Below are 24266 nucleotides of genomic sequence, written 5' to 3' on the forward strand. Positions count from 1 at the left end.
ATTACAGGTAAAGGTAAGGTAAAGGTTCCCCTCGCACATATGTGCTAGTCGTTGTCAACTCTAGAGGGCGATGCTCATCTCCGTTTCAAAGCCGAAGAGCCAGCGCTGTCCGAAGACATCTCCGTGGTCATGTGGCCGGCATGACTCAACGCCAAAGGCGCACGGAACGCTGTTACCTTCCCACCAAAGGTGGTCCCTATTTTTTCTACTTGCCTTTTTACATGCTTTTGAATCTGCTAGGTTGGCAGAAGCTGGGACAAGTAACGGGAGCTCACCCCATTACACGGCAACACTAGGGATTCGAACCACTGAGCTGCCGACCTTTCGATCGACAAGCTCAACGTCCTAGCCCCTGAGTCACCGTGTCCCTTTTAAATTACATGTACATAACATCAAATTTATTAATGTGTGCTTTGATTACACATTATTTGGAAATCAGGTTTTATAGATTTAAAATTAAAACTCTAAGAGTTTATCATGTAAACGGTCATAAATATGAGCCAGTTGCCAAGAGTCTGAATTTTTTTTTTGCCAATTTTTTTTTTTACAAACATAATAAAAAAGAATCATTGTGAACAAATTATTGGTCAGGTACATCTTTAAACATATCAAGTTTCACCTAAGTCATAGTCTAATACAATGTATTTTCCTCCTCCTTCTTTAAATTCAATTATTTATTTGCACATAATTTGATTATAGAAATAAATCAAATTCAACCCATTCAGGAAAATATTTAAATGAAGTCTAGTCCCCGTGCTTAATTCCCTTCAACATCATTAATAAATTCTATTTACATTTTAAAATTTCACCACTCTCAGCTTTATATCTACATTACTAATCAGAGGTCATCCTATCTAAAATCTCTTTCTTAAAACTGCCCAGAGATCACATAGACAATTTCATTCTTCCCTTCATCTTCCTCTGCCTCTCAATCAATAACATATATTTAAAATTTTCCATCTAATCCATTTTAATATCAAACAAAAAATTTAACATTTGCAAGGGTAGTCACTGATTATTTCCCCCAGTTATTCCCCCAAAATATTAACTGTTTCCTTAGAAGTTTTATCAAATCCTTTCATTACCTTACTTATTTGTAAAAACAAAAAAAGAGAATCTTTTCCTCCGTATAATAACACTCATTTTACTCTTATCCCAATTTATTCTAGTATTTTTCCTTCCATTTCCCAAAACCTCAATTATTTTTATCATAGTTGTCACTCATATTTTAATGTAGATATTAACATTTTCTAAAATAAGTTTCTTAACATAACTCTAAAAGCAGCCATTAGTTCCTTTAAAAACAAATGTTGTGTGTCTAAATCAGCAGCTCCTTCTCTGTGGGAATAGTCCACTATTCCATTCTTTCTTACTTTCTTTGCCTCTGAGTTCTTCTTAAGTAAGGAATTCTCCGCTTAAATCAATAATCCAAAGACACACCATCTAGAAATCTCTTCTAAAACTGTTGTGTGGTCCCAACGACATCAATCCTCATGGGAATAGTCACAAGAAAGCTATTCGACTTGAGTCCGAATTTTGATCATGTGACCATGAAGATACTACAGGGGTCATAAGTGTGAAAAACACTCGTAAGTCATGTTTTTCAGTGCCATTATAACTTCAAACGGTCACTAAATGAATGATTGTAAGTCGAGAACTACCTATATTAACTTGGATTATCGCTATACAGAGAAGCTTAAAATTATATTATTTACCGCATGGAAAAATGCAAATGGGCACCACTTAATCTTGTTTACAGAGTGTATAGTTTATACGGCACAAGTTTAATTAAAAGAGTTTTTGCAAAGTTTCAGTATGCGTGTTTTCTGTGAGCAAGGAAGATAAAAAAACAGCATCTGTCTCACAATCCTCAAGCTGCAAAGTTAATACGATCATCTGAGTAATTGTACAGCATTAATTTCTCAGTTTAATATTGTGAGGAATCTGTGCCTTGTTTTGTAGCTGTGTGGCAAAGCAGCTAAAGGATGTTAGGTTTTCATCCCCAATTATGAACAACTCTTTCTTTGGCTTTTGCTGCCTCACTGACCGAAGACCACAGAGGCAGTTTTTGGCAGTGGCATCTAAGGGTATATAACTTATTTACCTTTCCTCAGGAAAACCTTGGGATAGCAACATCCATCCCATAAGGAGCCATACATCTGACTTTTCGTAAAAGAAAAGCCAGCACATGAGATTGATAGATAAGGGAATGGTAACTATGTTTTTAGTAATTCCAGCAAAATATTATCCCCCGGTTTATAATATATCAATGTTTTCTATTCTAACCTTGTACTATAGATATTGTTTCATTCATGTTCATTACTTGGTAATTTTGATGCAATACAAATAGTCCTTGAGTTACAACCAGAATTTATGTTGCTAAGTGAAACGTTTGTTAAATAAGTTTGCCCATTTTACTTGTCACAGTTGTTAAGTGAATCATTGCATTTGTTAAGTTAGTAACATGGTTGTTAAGTGAATCTGGATTCCCCATTGACTCTTTTTGTCAAAAGGTCAGAAAAGCTGGTCACATGACCCCAGGACACTGCAACAGTGGTAAATATAAACCAGTTGCCAAAGATCTGTATTTTGCTCATGAGACCATGGGGATGCTGCAATGGTTGTAGGTGTGAAAAAGAGTAATAAGTCACTTTTGTTTACTGCTGTTGTAACTTTGAATGGTCACTAAATGAACTATTGTGAGTTGAGGACTACCTGTAATGATAATGATTATGTTGCCTTACCTGTTTAGGGCAAGTAAGGGTAAAAATATAAAAGTTTTGTTTATTTGCCATTTCCATTATGACATTATTGTTTATATTTCTTAGAACTCCAGGCCAGAATCTGCAGCCGATGATGATGAAGCCCTGGATGAAGAAGCAAAGAGAAGAGACCAGCTAATTAAAGGGGCAATTGAAGTGTTAATTCGGGAATATTCCAGCGAGCTCAATGCCCCCTCTCAAGAGTCTGATTCTCATCCCAGGAAGAAGAAAAAGGAAAAGAAGGAGGACGTATGTGTTTTGATTTTGGACACAAACAGATTTACTTCATCTCTCCTTATAATAAGGGCCAAACCTTGTGCCACACATTAGCTCAAAGCATCTGATGAAACCACAAATCAACAAGCCTTGATGTTAGCAGCACTTACATGTTTCATACTGAAATTAAATCAGTTCTAAATGCCAAACCCTGTGGATGATGTAGGTGTGTATACACAAGGGTTGAATGCCCAGACATGGAGCTGCAGGTTTGATTCAGCCTTTCATCCCTTCAAAATTCATTTATTGAAATCATTGATGATTGTTCTTTTTGGTGGAGAGGTGTTTTGACATCTTAAACGTAAAAGTCCTGCCTATTAACATTTGTTGTTTTAAAAGGCCAAAAGCTCTGGGCCATAGCGGTTCACATTGATGTCATAATCACAAAATACCTTTTTTGATGTCCTGTTTTGATTATGTTTGTGCACATAAGTGAGAAGCTGTTTGTTATTCTTGGGGGAAAGCTATGCTGTTATAAAATGGTTTGTTATTATTTGGCAATTAAGCCATTTGACTTCCAGATTTTTAAAGTGTTAACATATGGCACAGAATGCCATTTTCCACCTTCTGTGGAAAAACCTAGTCATAATTGGACTAAAAATAAAATTCACTTTGGGAGAAAGTACTTTGCAAATACTTGCATGCTTGACTGTAACTGAGTCACTAGAGTTAACCAATGGGATTTGGCTTCGTTCGCAGCCCTCCTGCTAACTTTAATTTTCTTTTAGCACTGTTGGGTTTGAAAATCAGTACCAAAAAACAATCAGAGTTGTTAACACATTTCCTTTTGCTTTCCTTTTATGTTTAGCCTCCAATTAATCTGAGTAAGCCTTGTGCTGAAGTTTTTGTTTATCTTAGTTCCTTAAAGATGCTCATTCCCCTAAGATTCATCCACATGTTGGATTATCTTCTGAATATACAGCAACTCTTATAATGGTACTGAAAAAGATAAGTGTTAATAAAAATCACTTCTTGTTAGCCCACTTTACATTAATTGAATATTGAATTTCCTAATGTTTAGGATTATTTCAAATTGCACGTTGCTTACATAGTTGAACTTTAAGTGTGCTCTGTTCTTTTCACCTGTTGAGAAGATGGAAGTGCATCCTTCTCCCTTAGCAAGTGGAACTAAAGCTGTATATGTTGGGGGAGAAAAGAAATTGAGGTGTGTGCCATGTAAAGTTGGGTTAGAGGCACTTTTGTCTCCTTTGTTGAATGCTTATTGTCACATTTGGTTCCCTTGCCCGTTCTGTGGTTGAAAAGATGAGATGAGGGATAATGTGGGAGAATAATGTGAGTGTGGGGAAACAAATGACAAATCAAATCTGACTCTTGATTTCAGTTGTGGGGAACCTCGCTAATTTGCAGTAACTTGGGAACCCCCTTGAGATCATTAAATTTTGCGAATTAGCGAGTAAAGTGCAAAATCAAGCTTAAAATGTTGCAAAAGGCACTGGCCACTTGTAAACAAGCATAGTTTAGCTTGCAAGATTTCTTTAGTTTGAAAATACTAAAATTGTATCCTACAATTTTAAATGGAGAAGTACTGGGTGAGGTGGCACCCAATAAACCTTTGCTGAAAAGTAGATCAGTAAAATGAGAATTAGCGAGGTTCTTCGTAATTTTGCTGAGTCAGACCAAAATTCACAGCAATACAATATTGCTTGTTCTACCAACATACGGAACATTGTTTTTTTTCCAGAGTAGTGTGCAATCTATTTTTTAAAAAAAAAATCTCCGTGGATTTTTCCGCAGATTTTCCGCAGATTTCCAGTGGCCCCACTGATACCTTATCCACTCATCACCAAGGTTCGTTTACATTGTAGGCTTTGACAATGACTATGTTTACTGCTAGTTACCAGATTTGTGACTCGTGTCCATCTAATTTTTTTTCATTCATTTAACATCAGACTGTGAGGTTTGGTACTGCAGAAGCCCTTTATTTATCTCTTACAAGACTGGTACAAAACATCTAACCTTCAGTTTTTCTTTTGGTTCTCCCATTCCTTTGTGCATGGATTTTAATATTTTATTTCTTGTTCTGTCCCCCACCTCTTTTTTCCTTTACAGGAGGACATAAATGCTATAGAAATGGAAGAAGATAAAAGGGACCTGATATCCCGAGAGATTAGTAAATTCAGAGATACACACAAGGTAATATACTTCTTTTTGCAGCTTATGCAAAATTAGGTTATTGTAAAATCCAGTTTCAATTCCTTCACCCTTTAGAAAATTTGCAAGGACATTACATATCATTTATTCATCTTTATAGCAGGAATAATGTGTATCTAAACATTCTCACTGCAGTGGTCTAATATTTTAGTTAGTTTTTTTCATATTACTTATTGCATTGCAATCTTCTCTCTTAACACAAATACGTTTTTAAAAAATTACCCTTCTACTCTGCTTGTTTTAAAATTAACCCAAAGTGGCTAAAATAACACATAAGACCAAATAACTAAATTGGACTGCCCTTTGAAACACATTTTGATTCCCATAATAGTCAGGTAACTGTAAAACATAATTCATACTCGCGTTATTACTAAGCCCTATTGCTTAGTTTAAATTTAAGATTAAATTTAGTAGCTGAATTGAGAATGGGGGTGAAATAAATTAGGTATTATTTATCAGACTTTACCAAAATTTAGATGCATGGAAGAACTGTAAATTCCCATAAAGCTAATCTATTCATTGACCCCCACCATTATGATAGAGATCATATGGTGACTAATGCAAGATGAAAAACACAGCTTGGAAAGTAACATGGAATAGGATGTAAGTATGAGCTTCTGTTTTTTATTATTTATGGATGCCCCCTCAGAAAAATATGCAAAGGGGTAACTGGCTTGGAAATGTGTTTGCACAGCAAATTCTACCTCAGGATTCCCACCTAGAGAAGTTTCTGATAATGTGAATTTATTAATGTGTTCTGGTTGGGAGGGTCGTGCAAGGGTGGAAAAGTGCAAGCTATGCATGCAGTGTATATCTTGATGTTTAGTTTTCATGGAATAATAACTGTGCATAAAGGCTGGATTACTCCATGCCAGCAAATAGGTTCACTCCTGACAAGAGAACTCTGTTTGCTAATAACATTGAACGGTGGTATTAAGGTACAAAATGGTAATGTACATTCTGGTTTCAGGTCATGCTTATTTGCATTTCTAACTTTTTAAGTACAAAATAGTTATATGTTGTTGGCAACGCACAATATTCCAGTATTACTTGGGAATGAGAACCTGAGGATAAGTATTCCGAAGATGTGTGAAACTGGTCATAATAAAATATGGTCTTATTTCCAAGCCCCAACAAGTAACTAAAATGCAGTTAAATGATGTGGTTCAAAAACAAAAGCAAAATGTGCTTCCTGTTTCAGAAGCAATTGGGCATATTTATTGCCTATAATCTATCTTATTGGGAAATATTTTTAATTTACTTTTTGAAATAGATGAAATTAATTCTAATATAAAATGGCCATTTTATATATTGGGTGGGATGATTAAAAAGGGGCTGGCTAGCGAGCACAGTGAACCTTTGCATGTTTTTTGGTTAGAGTTTACAAAATAATAATCAGACTGTTAGGGTGTCAGCATTGCAGGGGGCGTCCATTTACAGCACAGATGAGTCTGAAGAGAACTTAAGGTAAGATTTTATTATTGTTCTGTCTATACTCTTTGCTCATTACTTCAGCATATTTTTAATTCTCTCTCCATTTCATTTTTGCCCCCTTATTTTTTTTTATTTTTTTATTTTTTGTTTACATGGAAGCAGCCTATTCAAATTTGTATGAAATAACTCTGTTGATTTACTATCTGGCATCTTAAAGGCCGTCATTTAAAGTGGCTCTTTTTCTTAAGAGCATCTTAAGTTCAGATAAATTTTGATGATGATTTTTATTACGACCAGCAGCATAACCAATAGCATTTTATTGGAACAACTAAAATAATCTAAAATATTGGAACAGCTAAAAATAAAGTAAGTATTGCCCATTCCAGTACCTTAACTTTTCTGTAAAAGTATACAAAATTGGAGGTAAGTTCTATGATACAGCATATATAAATATGCCCTAATTAATGAAATTATATGAGAGCACTTCATTTAGAAATTAGATTGTAATGTTCCCACATGTTGTGCACTTTCATCTTTCCCTTCTTACAATGGCTGTTTTCTATCATTCTTAAATATCCTTTCCTTTGTGAGTTCAATGTATCTAACACCATTTTGCCAGCATTTTATGTTTAATACTATTTAGCATCATGGTTAGATATATTGATCTCTCGTTTCTTAGTTATATTACTATGATCTTGTTTGGGTTCTCTGGTCCATGAGTGTGCCCCAGAACTCTATCTGACAGGTAAGATTGTTTTTCAAATTGTCTTAAATTATTTGTTGAAAGAGAGAAATATGTGCACATTTTGTTGTCCTAATTTGTATGGTATTTTGCTGATGGTAAAATTGATGCCAAAAGGAATGAATTTGCTCTTTCCATTATTTAAAATGCATCAGTTACACATAGGGTGTGATCCTTCCTTATACTAGTGCTGGGTCCCTGTACAGAGGGCTCTCCAGAAGGAATAGTAAAGTTCAATTACTCTTGAGTCAGGCCATTCCTCAGAATGGGAAATTTATATATTCCTCTTACCTTCCCATCCATTTTCTTCAGTTGTTCAGAGAATACAGATTGAATATTTCCTTTACTAAGTGTTGAGGGCAGACTGGATGGAGATATGAGAGCTATATGCAAGCCTTCCATTCTGAAAATAGCTTGTACGTTAAACGTGTGTACCAAGGAGAGAACAAGTGGGGACAGAATACTGTTATGCTCTATGGTACTGGTGTCAAACTCGCAGTGTCACGTTGCTGTCACGTGGCTTTTCACAACATTTTCCCCATTCACAGAGCTGGGGTGGGCATAGTCTGTGCGTGAAGCATCCAGCCCATGGGCCGCCAGTTTGACATCCCTGCTCTATGGCATCCCTCTAGGCACAACACTTGCACAAGGAAGAATCATTCCCATAAAGTTCTGGCATCCATCAGGCTGATAATTGGCTTATGTTTTTTTTTTTTGGTTTACTTGTGAACCATGTACTTGCTCTTCCTCCCAGAAATATAGCTTGTAGGCAAGGTTAATCCAGTGTTGGCGGTCCATGTCCTAGCACAGCATCTGTAAGTTAACCCACACCAATTGCTTCCAAGGATGGATTTATCTATTAATGAAATTTAATTTGTATGTTGTCTTCATGGGTGTTTTAGTAGCAGTGATGACTTTTTCAATAAAGAAATGTACTTTTATAGACATTCAGTAACATACAATCTTTTAATCTCGTTGTGATTTCCAACCTTTTCCTTCCTGCAGACCCTTTGAATGAGAATCATATCAATGATTTTTTTTTAAACACAGTACAAGTATTGTGATTGTAAAGATGTTTGGAACCATACAGTCATATACTCCACTATGAAATTAGAAATTGCTTTATTCTCCAAGTTTAGAGAGAATAAACTTAATTTGATTAGATATGATATAATCAGCTATTAAGCTTCTGTTAATATCACTAAATTGTCTGTGTGAATTGGATGAATTTTGCTACATAAAAATGTAATCTTGTTTAGGGTCAAAGTATTTTTCATTCTCTGAACTATTATAGGCAATGCATTCATGTAATAATCAGTACGGAGGAGACAAGCATTGCTTTTCTATTCAAGGTTGGAGATTGCTGGCCTGCTAGGTAAATAACTTGCACGAAAACTATCTTATGAATGCAAAACTTTGTTTTCATCCATATGAATTGAAAGCAAACTATATAAATCTTGAATTATCAGTGATCTTGATATTCTTGTTACCAGATTTTGATATTGTGGGGTGGGGCTTCCGAATCTAGCTACAAACTAACTTGGAAAATCCTTTTGGTTTCTAGAAATTGGAGGAGGAAAAAGGCAAAAAAGAGAAAGAAAGACAAGAAATTGAAAAAGAACGGCGTGAAAGAGAGAGGGAACGCGAACGAGAAAGAGAAAGAAGGGAGCGTGAAAGAGAGAGGGAGAGGGAGCGTGAACGAGAGAAGGAGAAGGAACGGGAGCGGGAACGGGATAGAGATCGGGATCGCACTAAAGACAGAGACCGGGACAGGGAAAGAGATCGAGACAGAGACCGTGAAAGAAGCTCAGACCGGAATAAAGATCGGAGCAGATCTAGGTAAATTTTGCAATATAATAATGACTTAATAATTTGGTAATGTTTCTTTTTTAAGTCAAATATTCTAAATGTATAGAGTAAATGGCATAGCTTTATTGTTTCTAATGCGGTAAGCTACCCAGAGTCACCTTTTGATGAAATGACAAGGTGAAAACAGAAAACAAATTTAATAAATAATAGGTTATTTATAAAGTATAATGACTTGAGTCCCACTTTGACGCCTTATCTCTTTGGTACCATCACAGGGTAATCAATAAAGCCATACAATGCGGAACTGTTGATTTTTCTGTGGTATTTCAGCAGATTTCTATATACTTTTATTGTTCAAAGATTATTTTCCCAATGTCTAACTTTTTGTTGAAAAATGTAAAAGAAATAATAAAGATCCTGGTCAGTCCTTAATTTCTTTAAAGAGGGGAATCCTACCACTTTGAGTAGGGAAAGACCCTCCTCTGATCCTGACACAGGAAAAAATCTGCTCTTTCTTTTAAAATAAATATTCTTTATCATTCTTTTTATCTTGAGTATTGACATGGGAATGGGGCAGAATTTAAGATTCAGAAAGATAAATATATTTTGCTATCAAACAGAATGCAAATTAAAGGGGTGACATCGCGATAGAAAACATTCACTTTAAAAAAAGATATCAGGTATAGAGTTGCGATCTCTCTCTCATCTTCTAGACTTTTCTTTCCAATGAAATGGAGGATCTACTACTATCTCCCTTTCAAGGTTTTCCAGCTTTCCATAACATATAATCAAATATGAACTGGATATGCAAGACAGAATCAAAATAGCCGGAAATGTACAAATAGCAATAGCACTAGCACTTAGACTTATATACCACTTCATAGTGCTTTACAGTCCTCTCTAAGCGGTTTAACAGAGTCAGCATATTGCCCCCAACAATCTGAGCCCTCATTTTACCGACCTTGGAAGGATGGAAGGCTGAGTCAACCTTGAGCCTGGTGAGATTTGATCTGCCAAACTGCTGGCAGCCTGTGATCAGCAGAAGTAGCCTACAGTACTGCAGTCTAACCACTGTGCCACTGCGGCTCTCTAGTCCATGTTTCAGATATGGACTAGATGTTCTTCCCAGCTCAATCAATTTTGTATGCACAGCTTTTTCCAGGTCAAGAACTAAACTAGGCCTTCAAAGATATCCTATAGATATACTCCAAAAATAGTGTGGGTGCACAAAACATAATTCGATTTAGTTAAGTTACATCTTACATTTAATTAAAATATAGCTAGTTGGGTTATTGTCTGTTATGCATTTAATAAGTTTCTACTCCTGTCATTAAAAATTACCGTAACAGCTCTTTGTAGGCTTCAACTTGGAGCTTTAGGTTCTGGATCTTTGTTGTAAAGCATAGTTGGGTTCACATAGTTGCACTCTGTAGCTTCTTTAGATTCTAAATTGACTTATGGCTTTACAGTTCCAACCCACATGGCTTCCTATGATCTGTTTATGTTGACAGTTATTTCCCCCTAAATTTCCTTAAATCTTTTTTCTTCTATTTACATGTTTCTCATCTGTGTCCCCCTTTGATTCAATTCTTTCTTTCTTTCCAATTCAAGCTTGATTGGTGATACAATTTGGGAACTTCCTCTTAATTGGCTTTTAGCCGGGCCATTTCATTCATCCCTAAGCCCATCCAGAGGCAAATGTCCAATGTGCTGGTTGACTGGGATATTCATTGACTGAAGCCTCCAAACCTATACCTGAGAGAATGTAAAACTGTTCAGCTAGTATGTCTCTACTCAACAGTTTTCTCTGTGAATTCACACTTGAGCCTAAATTTATTTAACCTAAATATTTCCATGCAAATATTTAACTCTAAAAGGTGAAACTGCTACAGTTTGAGTGATCCTGTGGTATGTATATATGGGTTTAATAGAAGTTTGAGTTTCTTATTGGTTACAAGACTCTATAAGTCATTAAATATGACATTTAGTGCTACTTTGTGGGGTAAAGGGTTTGTGTAAACTATTTAATCAGGCCCAAGTATTCCTTTGTTGCTGTGTTTTCTATAGAGAGAAAAGCAGAGACAGAGAAAGAGAACGGGAAAGAGAACGGGAGAGGGAACGGGAGAGAGAGCGGGAGAGGGAAAGAGAACGGGAGCGGGAACGAGAAAAGGACAAGAAAAGAGATAGAGAAGAAGATGAAGAAGATGCCTACGAACGGCGCAAACTGGAAAGGAAACTGCGGGAAAAGGAAGCAGCTTATCAAGAGGTATTTACAAGAATTGCTGAAAAGTTCCTAATTCAAATGGAAGGAGGGGTTGCAGAATATACCATATCTCATGATACCTGTTTTTCAGGGTAATGCTCTTTTTCAGTGAGTTAACGCCACTTACAAATGAGGTCTAAGATAAATATTAGATATTTATATTCAGACCTATATATTACATATCATCAAATATCATTTTCCTTGAATGAATCTGCATATTTCCTGCATATGCTGTCAATAGTCTTGTAATAATTTGTACACTTTTTTTCTACTGGAATACAAAGCTGAGGCTGATAAATAATTATTTGGTTTAAATTAATTATGGATGATTTTACTGTTTCCAAAATGAAATATGGAACTATTTTTCAATTCCTGTGTGAACGGTGAAATAATGAAAAAGCTGTGTTGTTTCAGCGTCTTAAAAATTGGGAAATCAGAGAACGGAAGAAAGCTAGAGAATATGAAAAAGAAGCTGAGAGGGAAGAAGAAAGAAGACGGGAGATGGTAAGGGATTTATTACATTACCAGTGTTTTTATTAGATATTAAAACACAGAATTTCTCTTCTGGATATGAAAATATTATAGTGAATGCTTTATTTGTCTAAGGCAGCAATATCATAAATAAATTGGGAGTTTTTCCGTATACATGGAATTGAAAGCTTTACTTGCGCATCAGTATGTGCATATATTTATTTAGGCTTTACGATATGAGCTTTGGAAAAGGCTCACAAATATCAGTCTATTCAAAATTGTGGGCAGTTTTAGGACCCTTTATACTTTAGGACATGTAGAGTATTTCCCATTGCTTCATAGGAAACAAGCAAATCTCTACACTTAAATTGATCCTTACACTTAAATCTTACACTTAAATTGATCCTTTCCAAGGAACAACTTTCTAGAGAACAAAAGAATGTGGATCATTTTAGTTTGCATCTGAGTATTGCTTTAATCTATCCTTTCCCAACTTAATGCTCTCTAGATATGCTGGATAAGAGTTCCCATTAAGTGCAGCTAGAATAATCATTGCCTATAAAGGCTGGTTATAATCCAGGTATTGTGTTACACAGATGAAGAATGCCAGGCTGAGGAAGGCAGTTTATCCCTTTGTCATCTTTTGCAGTCACTGTAGTCTGCAGTCACACTACAGAAAAGGTTGCATATTTTTCTCATGTTTGCTGTCCCTTATGGTTAATTTAAAACTTGAGAAGGTGTTCTGTAAAATCCTTACTGTGTTGTATCTTTGACTTTATTCTAAGAAAAATATGTAGTATTCCTCTTTATTTTTAGTAGACATTTAAAATAATATTTCTTTCTAAATAACATGTTAAAGATGAAAGCATTAATTTTTTTTGTTGGCCTATACCTATGAAAATAATTTATTTTACCATAAATATGGTAACATGAGACTATAGATGTAGATGGTGAATTTTTGTGGAATTTAACATTTTGATCCCCAAAAAAATTATTTTTATTTTTATTTTTTAGAACCAATTTGGTCTAGTCATTAGGGCATCAGGGTGGCAATTGGGAGAGAGTGAGTTTTAGTTTCACGTTAGCCATGAAAGCCAGCTGAGTGATCTTGGGCCAGTCACTCTCCTCAGCCCAACTGACCTCTCAGCGTTTTTGTTGTGAGGAAAATAGGAGGAGGAAGGTGTGTTGAATATGTTTATGCATTGAGTTATTTGTAAAAATAATAAGGTCAGGATACAAATAAGCACACTTCATAGAAAGAAAGCCACATTTGAATTCTGTGATGTTTCTAAATAAGCATGCCTAGCATTGCACTTTAACATTTAAAAGCTTTCCTCTTAGCTGAACAGCTAATTAGTAGCATAGCTATATTGATTTGCATATCATTACCATACATGTGCATTATCAAAATAAAGTAGATTGTTCAGTGGATTAAGAAAACTAATTTTCAAGAAAAACAGGAGAAAAAAGCAAACTGCAGAAAGGAATTCACATGATTATTAAGAATTAAAATGAACTTAAGCCTTTACTTAATCAAAATAGAAAAACAGAAGTTTAAGGCTATCAGATTGTAATTGCTCTTGTATTAATCAGTTTGTTTTGTTTTGTTTTGTTTTGTTATAGTTTCTCCCATAGTTACGTTCCTTTAAAAAAGAAGGAAGTTCTTCAGGAAATACAGCTAGCCATAGAAATATTTTTGTCTTGATCTTTGAAGATTAAGGTTTCAATGGCTAAAAAAATATGGAAGTAAACTTAGGTGTGCTCCTAGATATTTTGTATAGCAGCAAATGTAGATTGCTTAGATGGCTTAAAGTACTTGGGATTATATTTAATAACCTTTTAGATTCTTTTCCCCCCCAAAATGGGCAGATTTTAAAAACACCATATTCTAAAAGTCAATTGTATGACGGAACCTTGATTTACCAGAATATAATGCAAAGGACTTTTCTATACAGTAACTTTACACCACATACATAATGGTGTTATGTATGTGTAAAATTCCACAATATCCTACTTTCCAACTCAATAGCCTTTCCACTATGATGGACTCTGCCTTTGAATTTGTCCATCAAAAGGTGATTTCATTGAATGTGCATCAATAACTAGAAATAATCAGGTACTAAGGAAATAATGTATTCACTTTTCATAGGCAAAAGAAGCTAAACGTCTGAAAGAATTTCTAGAAGATTATGATGATGACAGGGATGATCCCAAATATTACAGGTAAATTTATGAGGATTACTATCCTCATTAATTTTTATTGGTAAAGCAAGGGACCTAGCGGTTAACTGTTCCTGACATACTGTAGGATTTGCTGTTTCGCTTGAAACAGCATATCTATTATTTAATAATTAAATTTATAACATAATCTTCAAATGTGTTTGTTTCTCTTGATGCTCTTCTCTTGATTCTCTTCAACCTTTTAAAAAAGGTACACCGTATTTTTCAGAATATAAGACGCTCCGGATTATAATATGCACCTACCTTTTTTTGGGAGGAAAACAAGAAAAAAAATCTGCCTCTGCCTCCCAGCAATTGCCCCCTTACAGCAAACAGCCTGCTTTAGTTTCATTTTCAGCACAGCCTGATTAGCACAAGAAAAAAAAATCTGCCTCTGCCTCCGAGCAATTTGCCTCCTTGCAGCAAAAAGCAGAGGCCCATACGGCAATAGGCAATGGCAGTCCCTGCAGCCTGAAACAGCTGAGGGTCGGGAGGCCGATCCAACCGACAGTCAACTGCTTGTGCTAATCAGGCTGTGCTGAAGCTGAAATGGGCTGTTTGCTGCAAGGAGGTAAATCGCTGGGAGGTAAAGGCCAAAGGGTGGGGGCCAGCAAGTGAGCGGGACTACAAGACTCACCCAAATTTTCACCCTATTTGGGGGGAGGAGTGCATCTTATTCTTATACTCCAAAAAATACAGTAATTGTTTAATTTGCTGTCAGTATAATCTTAACTGATTTTAGTGTAATCAATTGAAGCTGGAATTTTAGTTGTAAGTTGTTGCAGTTTTAAGTCAAGGCACCATGTGACCAAATTTGATTTTGTGACAGTTTTTACAACAGTGATAAAATGAGTCAGTGCAGTCATTAATGTGACCACGGTTGTGGGGGGATTATAACTTTGGGGATGTTTATTTAAATTCATTGTAACTTCAGCTGGACTACCTGTAAAGAGAAATAATTCCTTCAAAATTACAGGTAAAGATAGGTCTTGACTTATTCATTCAAAGACTCTTCAACATTATCATGGAGCTGAAATTGTGGTTATGATTAGTCCTTGGAGTTCTATACATCCCAGCACTCGCATGGTCATAGGATTGTGATCTGGGCACTTGGTAACTGGCTCCCACATATGATTGGTTGTACACCCCACAGTCATATGATTGCCATTTGCCACCTTCCCTGCTAGCTTGCCCATAAAGTCAAGGGAATGCCCAAAGGGAAGGTTGCAAGTTATTGAGATAACTTTCCCCCAACTATACAGTGTTCCCCAGATCATGCCACACTGGCCTCAGGCATCCCAGGCACCCGGGTCTCACTGTACATCTCTTGTGCATCACTCCTATGCATCCTAACCAAGCCTTGCCACCCTCACATATCCCTCATACCTTTCCCTATCCTCATTGCACCACCATTGTGCCCTCTAATGATATCCTCTTCCATGATATCCCCCTAATGATATGCACCTCTTCATGTCTTCTCTCAACCAATAGTAGCTATTTACCTTCCTGCCAGCCTGCTTACAAGCCACATGAGACTTGCAACCTCCTGCTGGCTTCCCCACTGAGTTAACTGCCTAATGATTGGATTCAGTTAATAACAAAAACCAATCACATTGCTTTGTGATGGAAGTTCCAGTCCCAACTACTACTTGTAGTCCTCAAGTTATGACCATTCATTTAGCAACCATTTAAAGTTAGGGCAGTACTGAACAAATGGAAACGCTTTTGTCTTTTTGGCTGATCCTGCTGCCCTGCACTTCCTAGCCTTGCCACCCTGCAGTCACTGACCCAGCTGGCCTTGCTGCCCCCAGTTATCTTTCACAGTTATCTTTCGGTCACTGCTGCTATGGCGACCCGGACTAGCTCTTTGCTAGCCAACAACGGGCCATGCCAGGCTTTCTTCCTGAGGACATATTTGTCCCTTAGTTTTTTTGAAAACTTCTGCCTCAGCCACAGCAGGAAGAAGAGAGTGAAAGTCAGCTAAAGGCAAGAGCAGAGTGGTGAAGATGACAGGGCCAGCGAGAGCAGGGCAGCAAGGCTGGCAGAGACCATATAGTTTACCGACAGAAATTCCAGTCCCAATTGCCATCATAACTCAAGGATTACCTGTAGAAATTAAAGATGAAAATTCATAATGAAAGATGTCTTCACAGCTATACACTGCCTTCAAAATCAGAGATGTTGCTGTCTCCCCAAAGTTCCACATGGGAAATGTTCTGCTTCATCGTTATATGTCAGTCATCAGATTCATGTTTTGCACTAAGCCAACATTTGACTACATTATGTGGAAATAAAATACATTTGATTGGTACACTGCCATAAACTATATAAACCAGGGCACAGAAAGCTCAAAAAATAGACTTTTTGGCCTGATCAAACAGAGCATTCTTAATCCAGATTCTGAATAGAGTTGGATTCATTGTTGAGAAATATTAATGGAGGTGCTTGGGATTGCGTGAATGTGTAAATCAGAATGAATGTGCTGTATGTTTCAGGGGAAGTGCTCTGCAGAAGCGATTGAGAGACAGGGAAAAAGAAATGGAAGCAGATGAACGTGATCGAAAGAGAGAAAAGGAAGAATTAGAAGAAATCAGACAACGTCTTCTTGCAGAAGGACATCCAGATCCTGATGCAGAGTTACAAAGGGTAAGAAAGTTTTTTGAATGAATACATATTGGATTCCATATATTTGTAGACAATAGTATGTTATTACACTGCATATATACTTCATTCTTGTTGGGATGCAGAAAATGGTATGTTAGTTTTTAAAGTGGTCTATAGATTTAGCGGGACATAGTGGCTCAGGGACTAGGACGTTGAGCTTGTCAATCAAAAGGTCGGCAGCTCGGCAGTTCGAATCCCTAGTGCTGCTGTGTAACGGGGTGAGCTCCTGTTACTTGTCCCAGCTTTTGCCAACCTAGCAGTTTCGAAAGCACGTAAAAATGCAAGTAGAAAAAATAGGGACCACCTTTGGTGGGAAGGTAACAGCGTTCCGTGCGCCTTTGGCATTGAGTCATGCCGGCCACATGACCATGGAGACGTCTTCGGACAGCACTGGCTCTTCGGCTTTGAAATGGAGATGAGCACCTCCCCCTAGAGTCGGCAACAACTAGCATGTATGTGCAAGGGGAACCTTTACCTTTACCTTTACCTATAGATTAGACCAGTCAAACTGACCCTCCTCCCCATCCCCTCAGCAGAGCAGAAAGATTGCCAGGGAAAGGATTTCAAGAGAGTAAGCCTTTTGTTCTTGTACCCATCAATAGCAATGTGATTACACTGGCAGCAGGAAAGGATCAAACAAAGGAGAGATTATCTATAAAAATGAAATGTTTTGTTGTTCTTCCTCAAGGAAAAAACAGTCTAGTTGCCTTTTTAAAAAGCATCTTTGAGACAACTAAGGCCTGGTTGACTGAGAATCTCCGCAGACAGTTAGGAGGCAAACAAAAGTTGAAAGCGTGAAATTGAGTAGTCTCTTTCCACCCATAATGCATAGTCACAATCATGTGATTTTTCCACTTAGTGACTTCTCAGCAGTAGAGTTGCCAGTCCCAATTAGGATTATTAAGTGAGGGCTACCTGTCTCAGCAATTTTGAAATCTTTCTGAACCTATTCTCCGTATATTTCTGCCAAGTCTGCGTATCTTTCCCTGGGGGGAGGGAGGGGGCTGCCTTATCCTAACCCGAATCCTAACCCTGTCTTATCCTTCTCATTTAATTGTTGTAAGTTATTATTTTGCAAGGAGTTCATGATATGAGCACCTCTAGTCAACACCAGATTTTCCTTTTGCTGACTGCATAGAATTTTTCCATCTTTGTCATGTTTTATATGGTTAATCCAACTTTGATGTTGTCTGTGCAGTTCATGTGTAGCTCTGTGTTTAGTGTTGTCTTTTAAAATGTTGAACAGATATTTGCTGTTAATATTGAAGCTGATAAAAGAGAATATTTGTAGCTCAGGGTTGAGATGGGGGAGGGGTCCTCAGTGCTCTGTGAGCTTGGTTGTTTTCTTGCAGATGTTTCATTACCCTAACTAGGTAACATCATCAGTACATATTGAATATTGTGTAATGTAGTAATAGTAATATTACAGTGCCTCTCTGAGGGAGATACATGGCTTAGAAATAAGAAATATAAATAAATAAAAATGAAAGAAAACATTGTAATAGTGTAACATTGAGATTTCTTATAACTTTATTAGCTTGATTTCTGTTTCATTTTATACATTGAGGTTTTATAACATTTTCAATCCTTGATTTTATTTCTAGCTTTAGCCTTTCAGTCTCCAGTAATTAATTTGTTCTTTTTTTGTGGAGAAGTTGCCTTAGTAAAGGACTTGCAAGTGTAGTCCATGTCCTCTGCATTTGGTGTCGGAAGGAGCATATACCTGAATCACTGCTATACTGATTTGGGTTCACTGCTATACTGATTTTTGATCCAAGCCTTGGCTTGATATAATTTTCTTTGAAGGGTGGTAGTGACTTTCACCCTTTATTTAATAATAATAACGGCTACTCGATTTCTCTAAAATGTATCACAATATGGAAGACTGAGAAAATAGAGAAACCATGGGGCTGATGTTAACAGATCAGCTGCTTCTTCTTTTCTATTATAACTGGTAAAGGAAAAGGCCGTTTCCACAGTCTTCCTGTTGCTTATTTTAATCATTCTCTTGTGTTTTTATTCCATAGATGGAACAAGAAGCTGAAAGGCGTCGGCAGCCACAAACCAAACAGGAACCAGAATCTGAGGAAGAGGAGGAAGAGAAGCAAGAAAAGGAGGAGAAGCGAGAAGAACCTGAAGAAGAGGAGGAAGAGCCAGAACAAAAACCCTGCCTTAAGCCAACACTGCGACCCATCAGTTCAGCTCCATCTGTTTCATCAGCAAGTGGCAATGCAACTCCCAATACTCCTGGGGATGAATCTCCCTGTGGCATCATCATCCCACATGAAAACTCTCCTGATCAGCAGCAGCCAGAGGAATACCGGCCTAAAATAGGACTGAGTCTCAAATTGGGTAAGTTTTTTGGTTTTGCAGCTTGGCATGTTCCTAAAACGGGAAGAAAACAGAAAAATATAAAGCTTCAATAAAATGTTGCCGTAACTGGCTTCTTCACGAATTCTGCTTCTCCTCTCCTTTGTAAAAAAATTATCCATGTCCTTTTGTTTTTAATTATGCCATCTTTACCTTGATTCTGACAAAAACCTGAGAGGAATTTTTATTATGTGAGAGATAAATATTTTCCTTTGTTACTATAGGTGCCTGCAATAGTCCCAACCAGCCTAATGCTGTGAAAAGAAAAAAGCTCACCGTTGACAGTGTCTTCAATAAATTTGAAGATGAAGACAGTGATGACATGCCCCGAAAAAGGAAACTGGTGCCTCTAGATTATGGCGATGAAGACAAAAGTTCCTCCAAAGGCAGCGTAAACACTGAAGAGAAGCGCAAACACATTAAGAGTTTGATTGAGAAAATTCCTACAGCCAAACCAGAGCTATTTGCTTATCCTCTTGACTGGTCAATTGTGGATTCAGTGAGTATTTTGACCAACATCCCCCTCCCATTAATATAATATTCAAAGAGCTCATTACAACAAGTTTGGCATCTCTCATTTGGCCCAGGGTCTCTCAGACATCTGATGTCACCAAGGACATCATACTCTCTATTTCCTGAGTACAAGATATAAAATTAGGGGTCCTCTCTGAGCTTAGCTGTTTTCGTGCAGACATTTCATTACCCAAACTAGGTAACATTTTCAGTGCACATGATCTTACCTAGAATTTGAATCATAGTAAATATAATCTTACAAATCTTGATCTGTTGCTCCAAGATGCAGTAAATCAGGGTTTCACAATATACAAACAGGGAAGCACTGTCAACAGTTGGATACTTCCTGATGACTTGATATCTGTGTGAGTCTGTTAAAAACAGCTTTTTTCTATGTGAGTCACTGACTCATTTTTTATTAGTGGCATATTTATTTATTTATTTATTTATTTATTATATTTGTATACCGCCCTTCTCCCGAAGGACTCAGGGCGGTTCACAGACAAAAAACAACAACAACAGAAAACATATAATAGATTAAAAACAGCTAAAGAATAGATAGTTGAATTCAATTGATGCTCTGACTTTTGAATACAAATTTAAAACCTCATTTAAACCCCTTTTTTAAAAATCCCAATTTAAAAAACTACATTCAGGCTAGTCCTGCTCTTCGAAACAGCAACGTCTTCAGCTCGCGGCGGAAGGACTTGAGATCGGGGAGTTGACGAAGCCCCAGAGGGAGCTCGTTCCAGAGGGTAGGGGCCCCCACAGAAGGCCCTCCCCCTAGAGGTCGCCAGCCGACATTGTTTAGCTGACGGTATCCGGAGGAGTCCCTCTGTGAGAGCGCACTGGTCGGTGAGAGGCTAATGGTGGCAGTAGGCGGTCCCGTAAATATCCCGGCCCTAGGCCATGGAGCGTTTTAAAGGTGATGACAAGTACCTTAAAGTGAACCCGGAAGACCACTGGGAGCCAGTGCAGGCTACGCAGGAGGGGTGTTACATGGGAGCCAAAAGGTGCTCCCTCTATCACCCGCGCAGCCGCATTCTGGACCAGTTGGAGTCTCCGGGCACACTTCAAGGGGAGCCCCATGTAGAGAGCATTACAGTAGTCCAGGCGGGATGTAACAAGGGCATGAGCGACCGTGCATAAGGAAGCCCGATCCAGAAAGGGGCGTAACTGGCGTATCAGGCGAACCTGATGAAAGGCTCCCCTGGTGACGGCTATCATATGATCTTCTAAAGACAGCCGTGCATCCAGGAGGACGCCCAGATTACGAGCCCTTTCCGTGGGGGCCAATAGTTCGCCCCCAATGGTCAGTGATGGAATTAGCTGACTGTACCGGCCGCCGCATCCACAGCCACTCGGCCTTGGTGGGATTGAGTCTGAGTCTGTTCCTCCCCATCCAGACCCGTACGGCCTCCAGGCACTGGGACATCACTTCAACAGCCTCGTTGGGGTGGTTAGGGGTGGAAATATAGAGCTGAGTATCATCAGCGTATAGATGACAACTCACCCCAAGACCACGGATGATCTCACCCAGCGGCTTCATATAGATGTTGAACAGAAGAGGCGAGAGAACCGACCCTTGCGGCACCCCACATAAGAGGCGCCTTGGGGTCGATCTCTGTCCCCCCGTCAACACCGTCTGCGACCGGTCGGAGAGGTAGGAGGAGAACCACCGATGAACAGTGCCACTCACTCCAAGTCCCTCGAGTCGGCGCAGCAGGATACCATGATCGATGGTATCAAAAGCCGCTGAGAGATCTAGTAGGACCAAGACAGAGGAACAACCTCTGTCCCGAGCCCTCAAGAGATCATCAACCAGCGCGACCAAGGCTGTTTCCGTGCTGTGACCATATTATACTATGTTTAATAAATAAAATTTAAAAGTAGAACAATATAAAAAGAAAAATACTAAGTAGCTTGAAGATAGACATATAAACAAAAAAAATCCATCCAACAGGGGCTCCATCCTCAATCTTTCTCAAGCCTGGGAGAATGATTAGGTTTTAAGTAGTTTCCTGAACCTTCCCAGAGTGAGAGCCATTGAGATCTCTGAGGGACCATTTCAGAGGGCAGACACCTTGATGGGGGAAAAATACATTTTAATTTGAAGTTTAAATTAAAGATTGCACTCCTGCTTGAAGATCTTATTCCATTTAAAAGTCTACTAGTGTACGTATGACTCAAAAAAGGATACAAGTAACTCGTAGTGGTATAGAAAAAGATATTTTTTTAAAAAACATGTGTTCATTCTAGACATTAATGGAAAGACGAATTAGACCATGGATCAACAAGAAAATAATAGAATATATCGGTGAAGAAGAAGCTACGTTAGTTGATTTTGTTTGCTCAAAGGTAAGCTTACTTTTCTATACATGTAAAGTTGTGTGTTTCTGTATATCAATCTTGTGTGTACAGAATGGCTGTTCTCAGTTAATCTGTGCCTGAACTAAAGCATGCCTGTTTTGGATTGACCAAAATGGAGCTCTGCAAGCAGAAGCAGAAGAGGAAAGAGGGACAAAACCAAGCGCATCTGTGATGGCAGGAGTGGGAAGAGAGGGAAGGGCAAGACTGGTCCTGATCACAGCCTCCCTTCAGCAGCTTTCAGGATAGTCTGTTTAACTGGCCAGCTTGCCTAGCACAGGGTGTGTTTCAGAATGTATTATCCAATGTTGGCTGCACTGTACATCTGAAAGCTGACATTTGAATGAAATCTCCAAATATTTATCAGTAATAATACTTAAAATAATGCAAATACCATATTGAATGGTAAAAATAGCTTGACAAACAAATTATCCAGAAGAGTTGTGAGTTTCCTTTCACTGAAGGTAGTCAGATAGATGTTGGACAGTCTATTGTGGATACTTTAATTTGGATTCCTGCATTGAGCAAACGAAGGACTCTGTGACCTCAAAGCCTACGTGTTTGCATTTCTTGTTTATAAAAAATTGGATCTTGGTAGCAATTGAAAAGTTTACTACAAAAAAAAAGAGACAGAAAAAGGAAACGAGCTCTGTAAATATAGGCAAGTATGTCTTCTGCAGTGCACAAAAGATAATGCAAACATGTAAATGCTCAGCCTAGTTGTTTTAGGTATGTTGGTAATGCATATCTAAAATTACTTGGTATTGGTATCAAATGCTACTGAGGTTATGCACAAGAGTACTAATGATAAATATTATAGCAAGAATTTAAATTATGGATCCACTGAGCCTGATCGTTCCAATGTCAGAAGTAAAAGTCAAGAATAACTTTGGATCCATCATGGTGGTTTACCTTGAGAATTGCTGTGCAATGAAAAATATTCTAAGAAGCTCTTTATAGCAGTAGTTGTCAACTTGGAGCCTTATGTGTGTATTTAAGGTCAAATCTGAAAAGTATGATGAGTGACTGGAGATGAAGAGAGTTGTCATCCAATACATTTGGAAGGCATCAGATTGTGAGTGGCTGTTCTAGAGTAGGATTTGAGCTTGGCATGTGGGCCAAGTCTGTTGAGTTTTATTGTTTTGAAGTAAATGGAGAGTATATTCTGGAATATGGCCAACAGTCTTCTGCACCTTTGTAAAAGAAGGAAAGGCAGGCAGGCTGTGGCAAGATCTGAGATTGGTGGTCCAGTGCAATAGTGCAATAGCAACTTTCTCAAAAGAGAGGGATGTGTGGGTGTGGGTGTATGTGTGGCACACTAAGTTTACTCTATTCATCATGTTTGGATTTTGTTTTACCTGAAAGCTGAAACAACACAAAATGGTTCAGCAGAACATGTTCTGATTAGAAAAAAGCAATATCTATTTTGTGCACACCTCTGGTACATACAGTGGTGTTTAAAAGTTTGTGAATCCATTTGAATTTTCAGTATTTCTAAAAGAATGTAATCTAAACTGACCTGCTCACATAATTCTTAAAAGAGAACCCAGTTAAATAAATGAGTAAAAAATGCAATATGTTCATTTATTTATTGAAGAAAATAATCCAAAGTCACATATTTATGTGTGGCAAAATTATGTGAATCTTTGGTTTCAGTAATTAGTGTGCTTTTTAGTTGCAATAACCGCAACTAAATGTTTTTGATAATCGTTAATCCTGTACTTCAGTTTGAAGGAATTTTAGCTTATTTCTATTTTTAGAACAGCTTCAATACAGGGATATTGGTCAGCTTTTTCCCATGAACTGCCCACTGAAGATCCTTCCACATAATTTATATAGGATTGCAGTCAGGACTTTTACTTGGCCATTCAAAAACATTAACTGTCTTCTGAACACTTTTCATTCAAGCCAAATAGTTGTATTTTTATCTCATCCGTCCATGGAATATTCTTCTAATAGCTTTCTGGCTTATCCATGTGGTGTTTTATAAACTCTAAACAGGCAGCAATGTTCCTTTAAGGAGTAGTGGCTTTCTCCTTACAATCCTGCCATACACACCATTGCTGTTTACCATTTTTCTGATGGTAGTCTCATAAACACTGACATTCACCAAGGCAAGAGAGGCCTTTAGTTCTTTTGTTTTAATCCTGCAGTTCTTTGAGACCTCCTAGTATTACATGTCTTGCTCCCGGCTTGTGTAGCA

General features: G+C 37.8%; 1 protein-coding gene across 3 annotated transcripts in view; it reads left to right on the forward strand.

Moving 5' to 3' along the window:
- RBM25 (RNA binding motif protein 25) overlaps positions 1-24266 on the forward strand; it is a 38641-nt gene that overhangs the window by 11823 nt on the left and 2552 nt on the right. For 2 of the 3 annotated variants that reach the window (XM_058161941.1, XM_058161942.1), the window contains 11 exons: positions 2829-3011; positions 4794-4847; positions 5109-5192; positions 8951-9225; positions 11263-11461; positions 11873-11962; positions 14079-14152; positions 16645-16795; positions 18841-19165; positions 19408-19682; positions 21956-22054. In XM_058161941.1, coding sequence (XP_058017924.1) covers positions 2829-3011; positions 4794-4847; positions 5109-5192; positions 8951-9225; positions 11263-11461; positions 11873-11962; positions 14079-14152; positions 16645-16795; positions 18841-19165; positions 19408-19682; positions 21956-22054 — 1809 coding nt within the window. The remainder of the gene's footprint in view (positions 1-2828; positions 3012-4793; positions 4848-5108; positions 5193-8950; positions 9226-11262; positions 11462-11872; positions 11963-14078; positions 14153-16644; positions 16796-18840; positions 19166-19407; positions 19683-21955; positions 22055-24266) is intronic. The other variant, XM_058161943.1, reaches the window with a different exon arrangement.

This window comes from Ahaetulla prasina, chromosome 1 (assembly GCF_028640845.1).
Source record: "Ahaetulla prasina isolate Xishuangbanna chromosome 1, ASM2864084v1, whole genome shotgun sequence".
Taxonomy (NCBI): domain Eukaryota; kingdom Metazoa; phylum Chordata; class Lepidosauria; order Squamata; family Colubridae; genus Ahaetulla; species Ahaetulla prasina.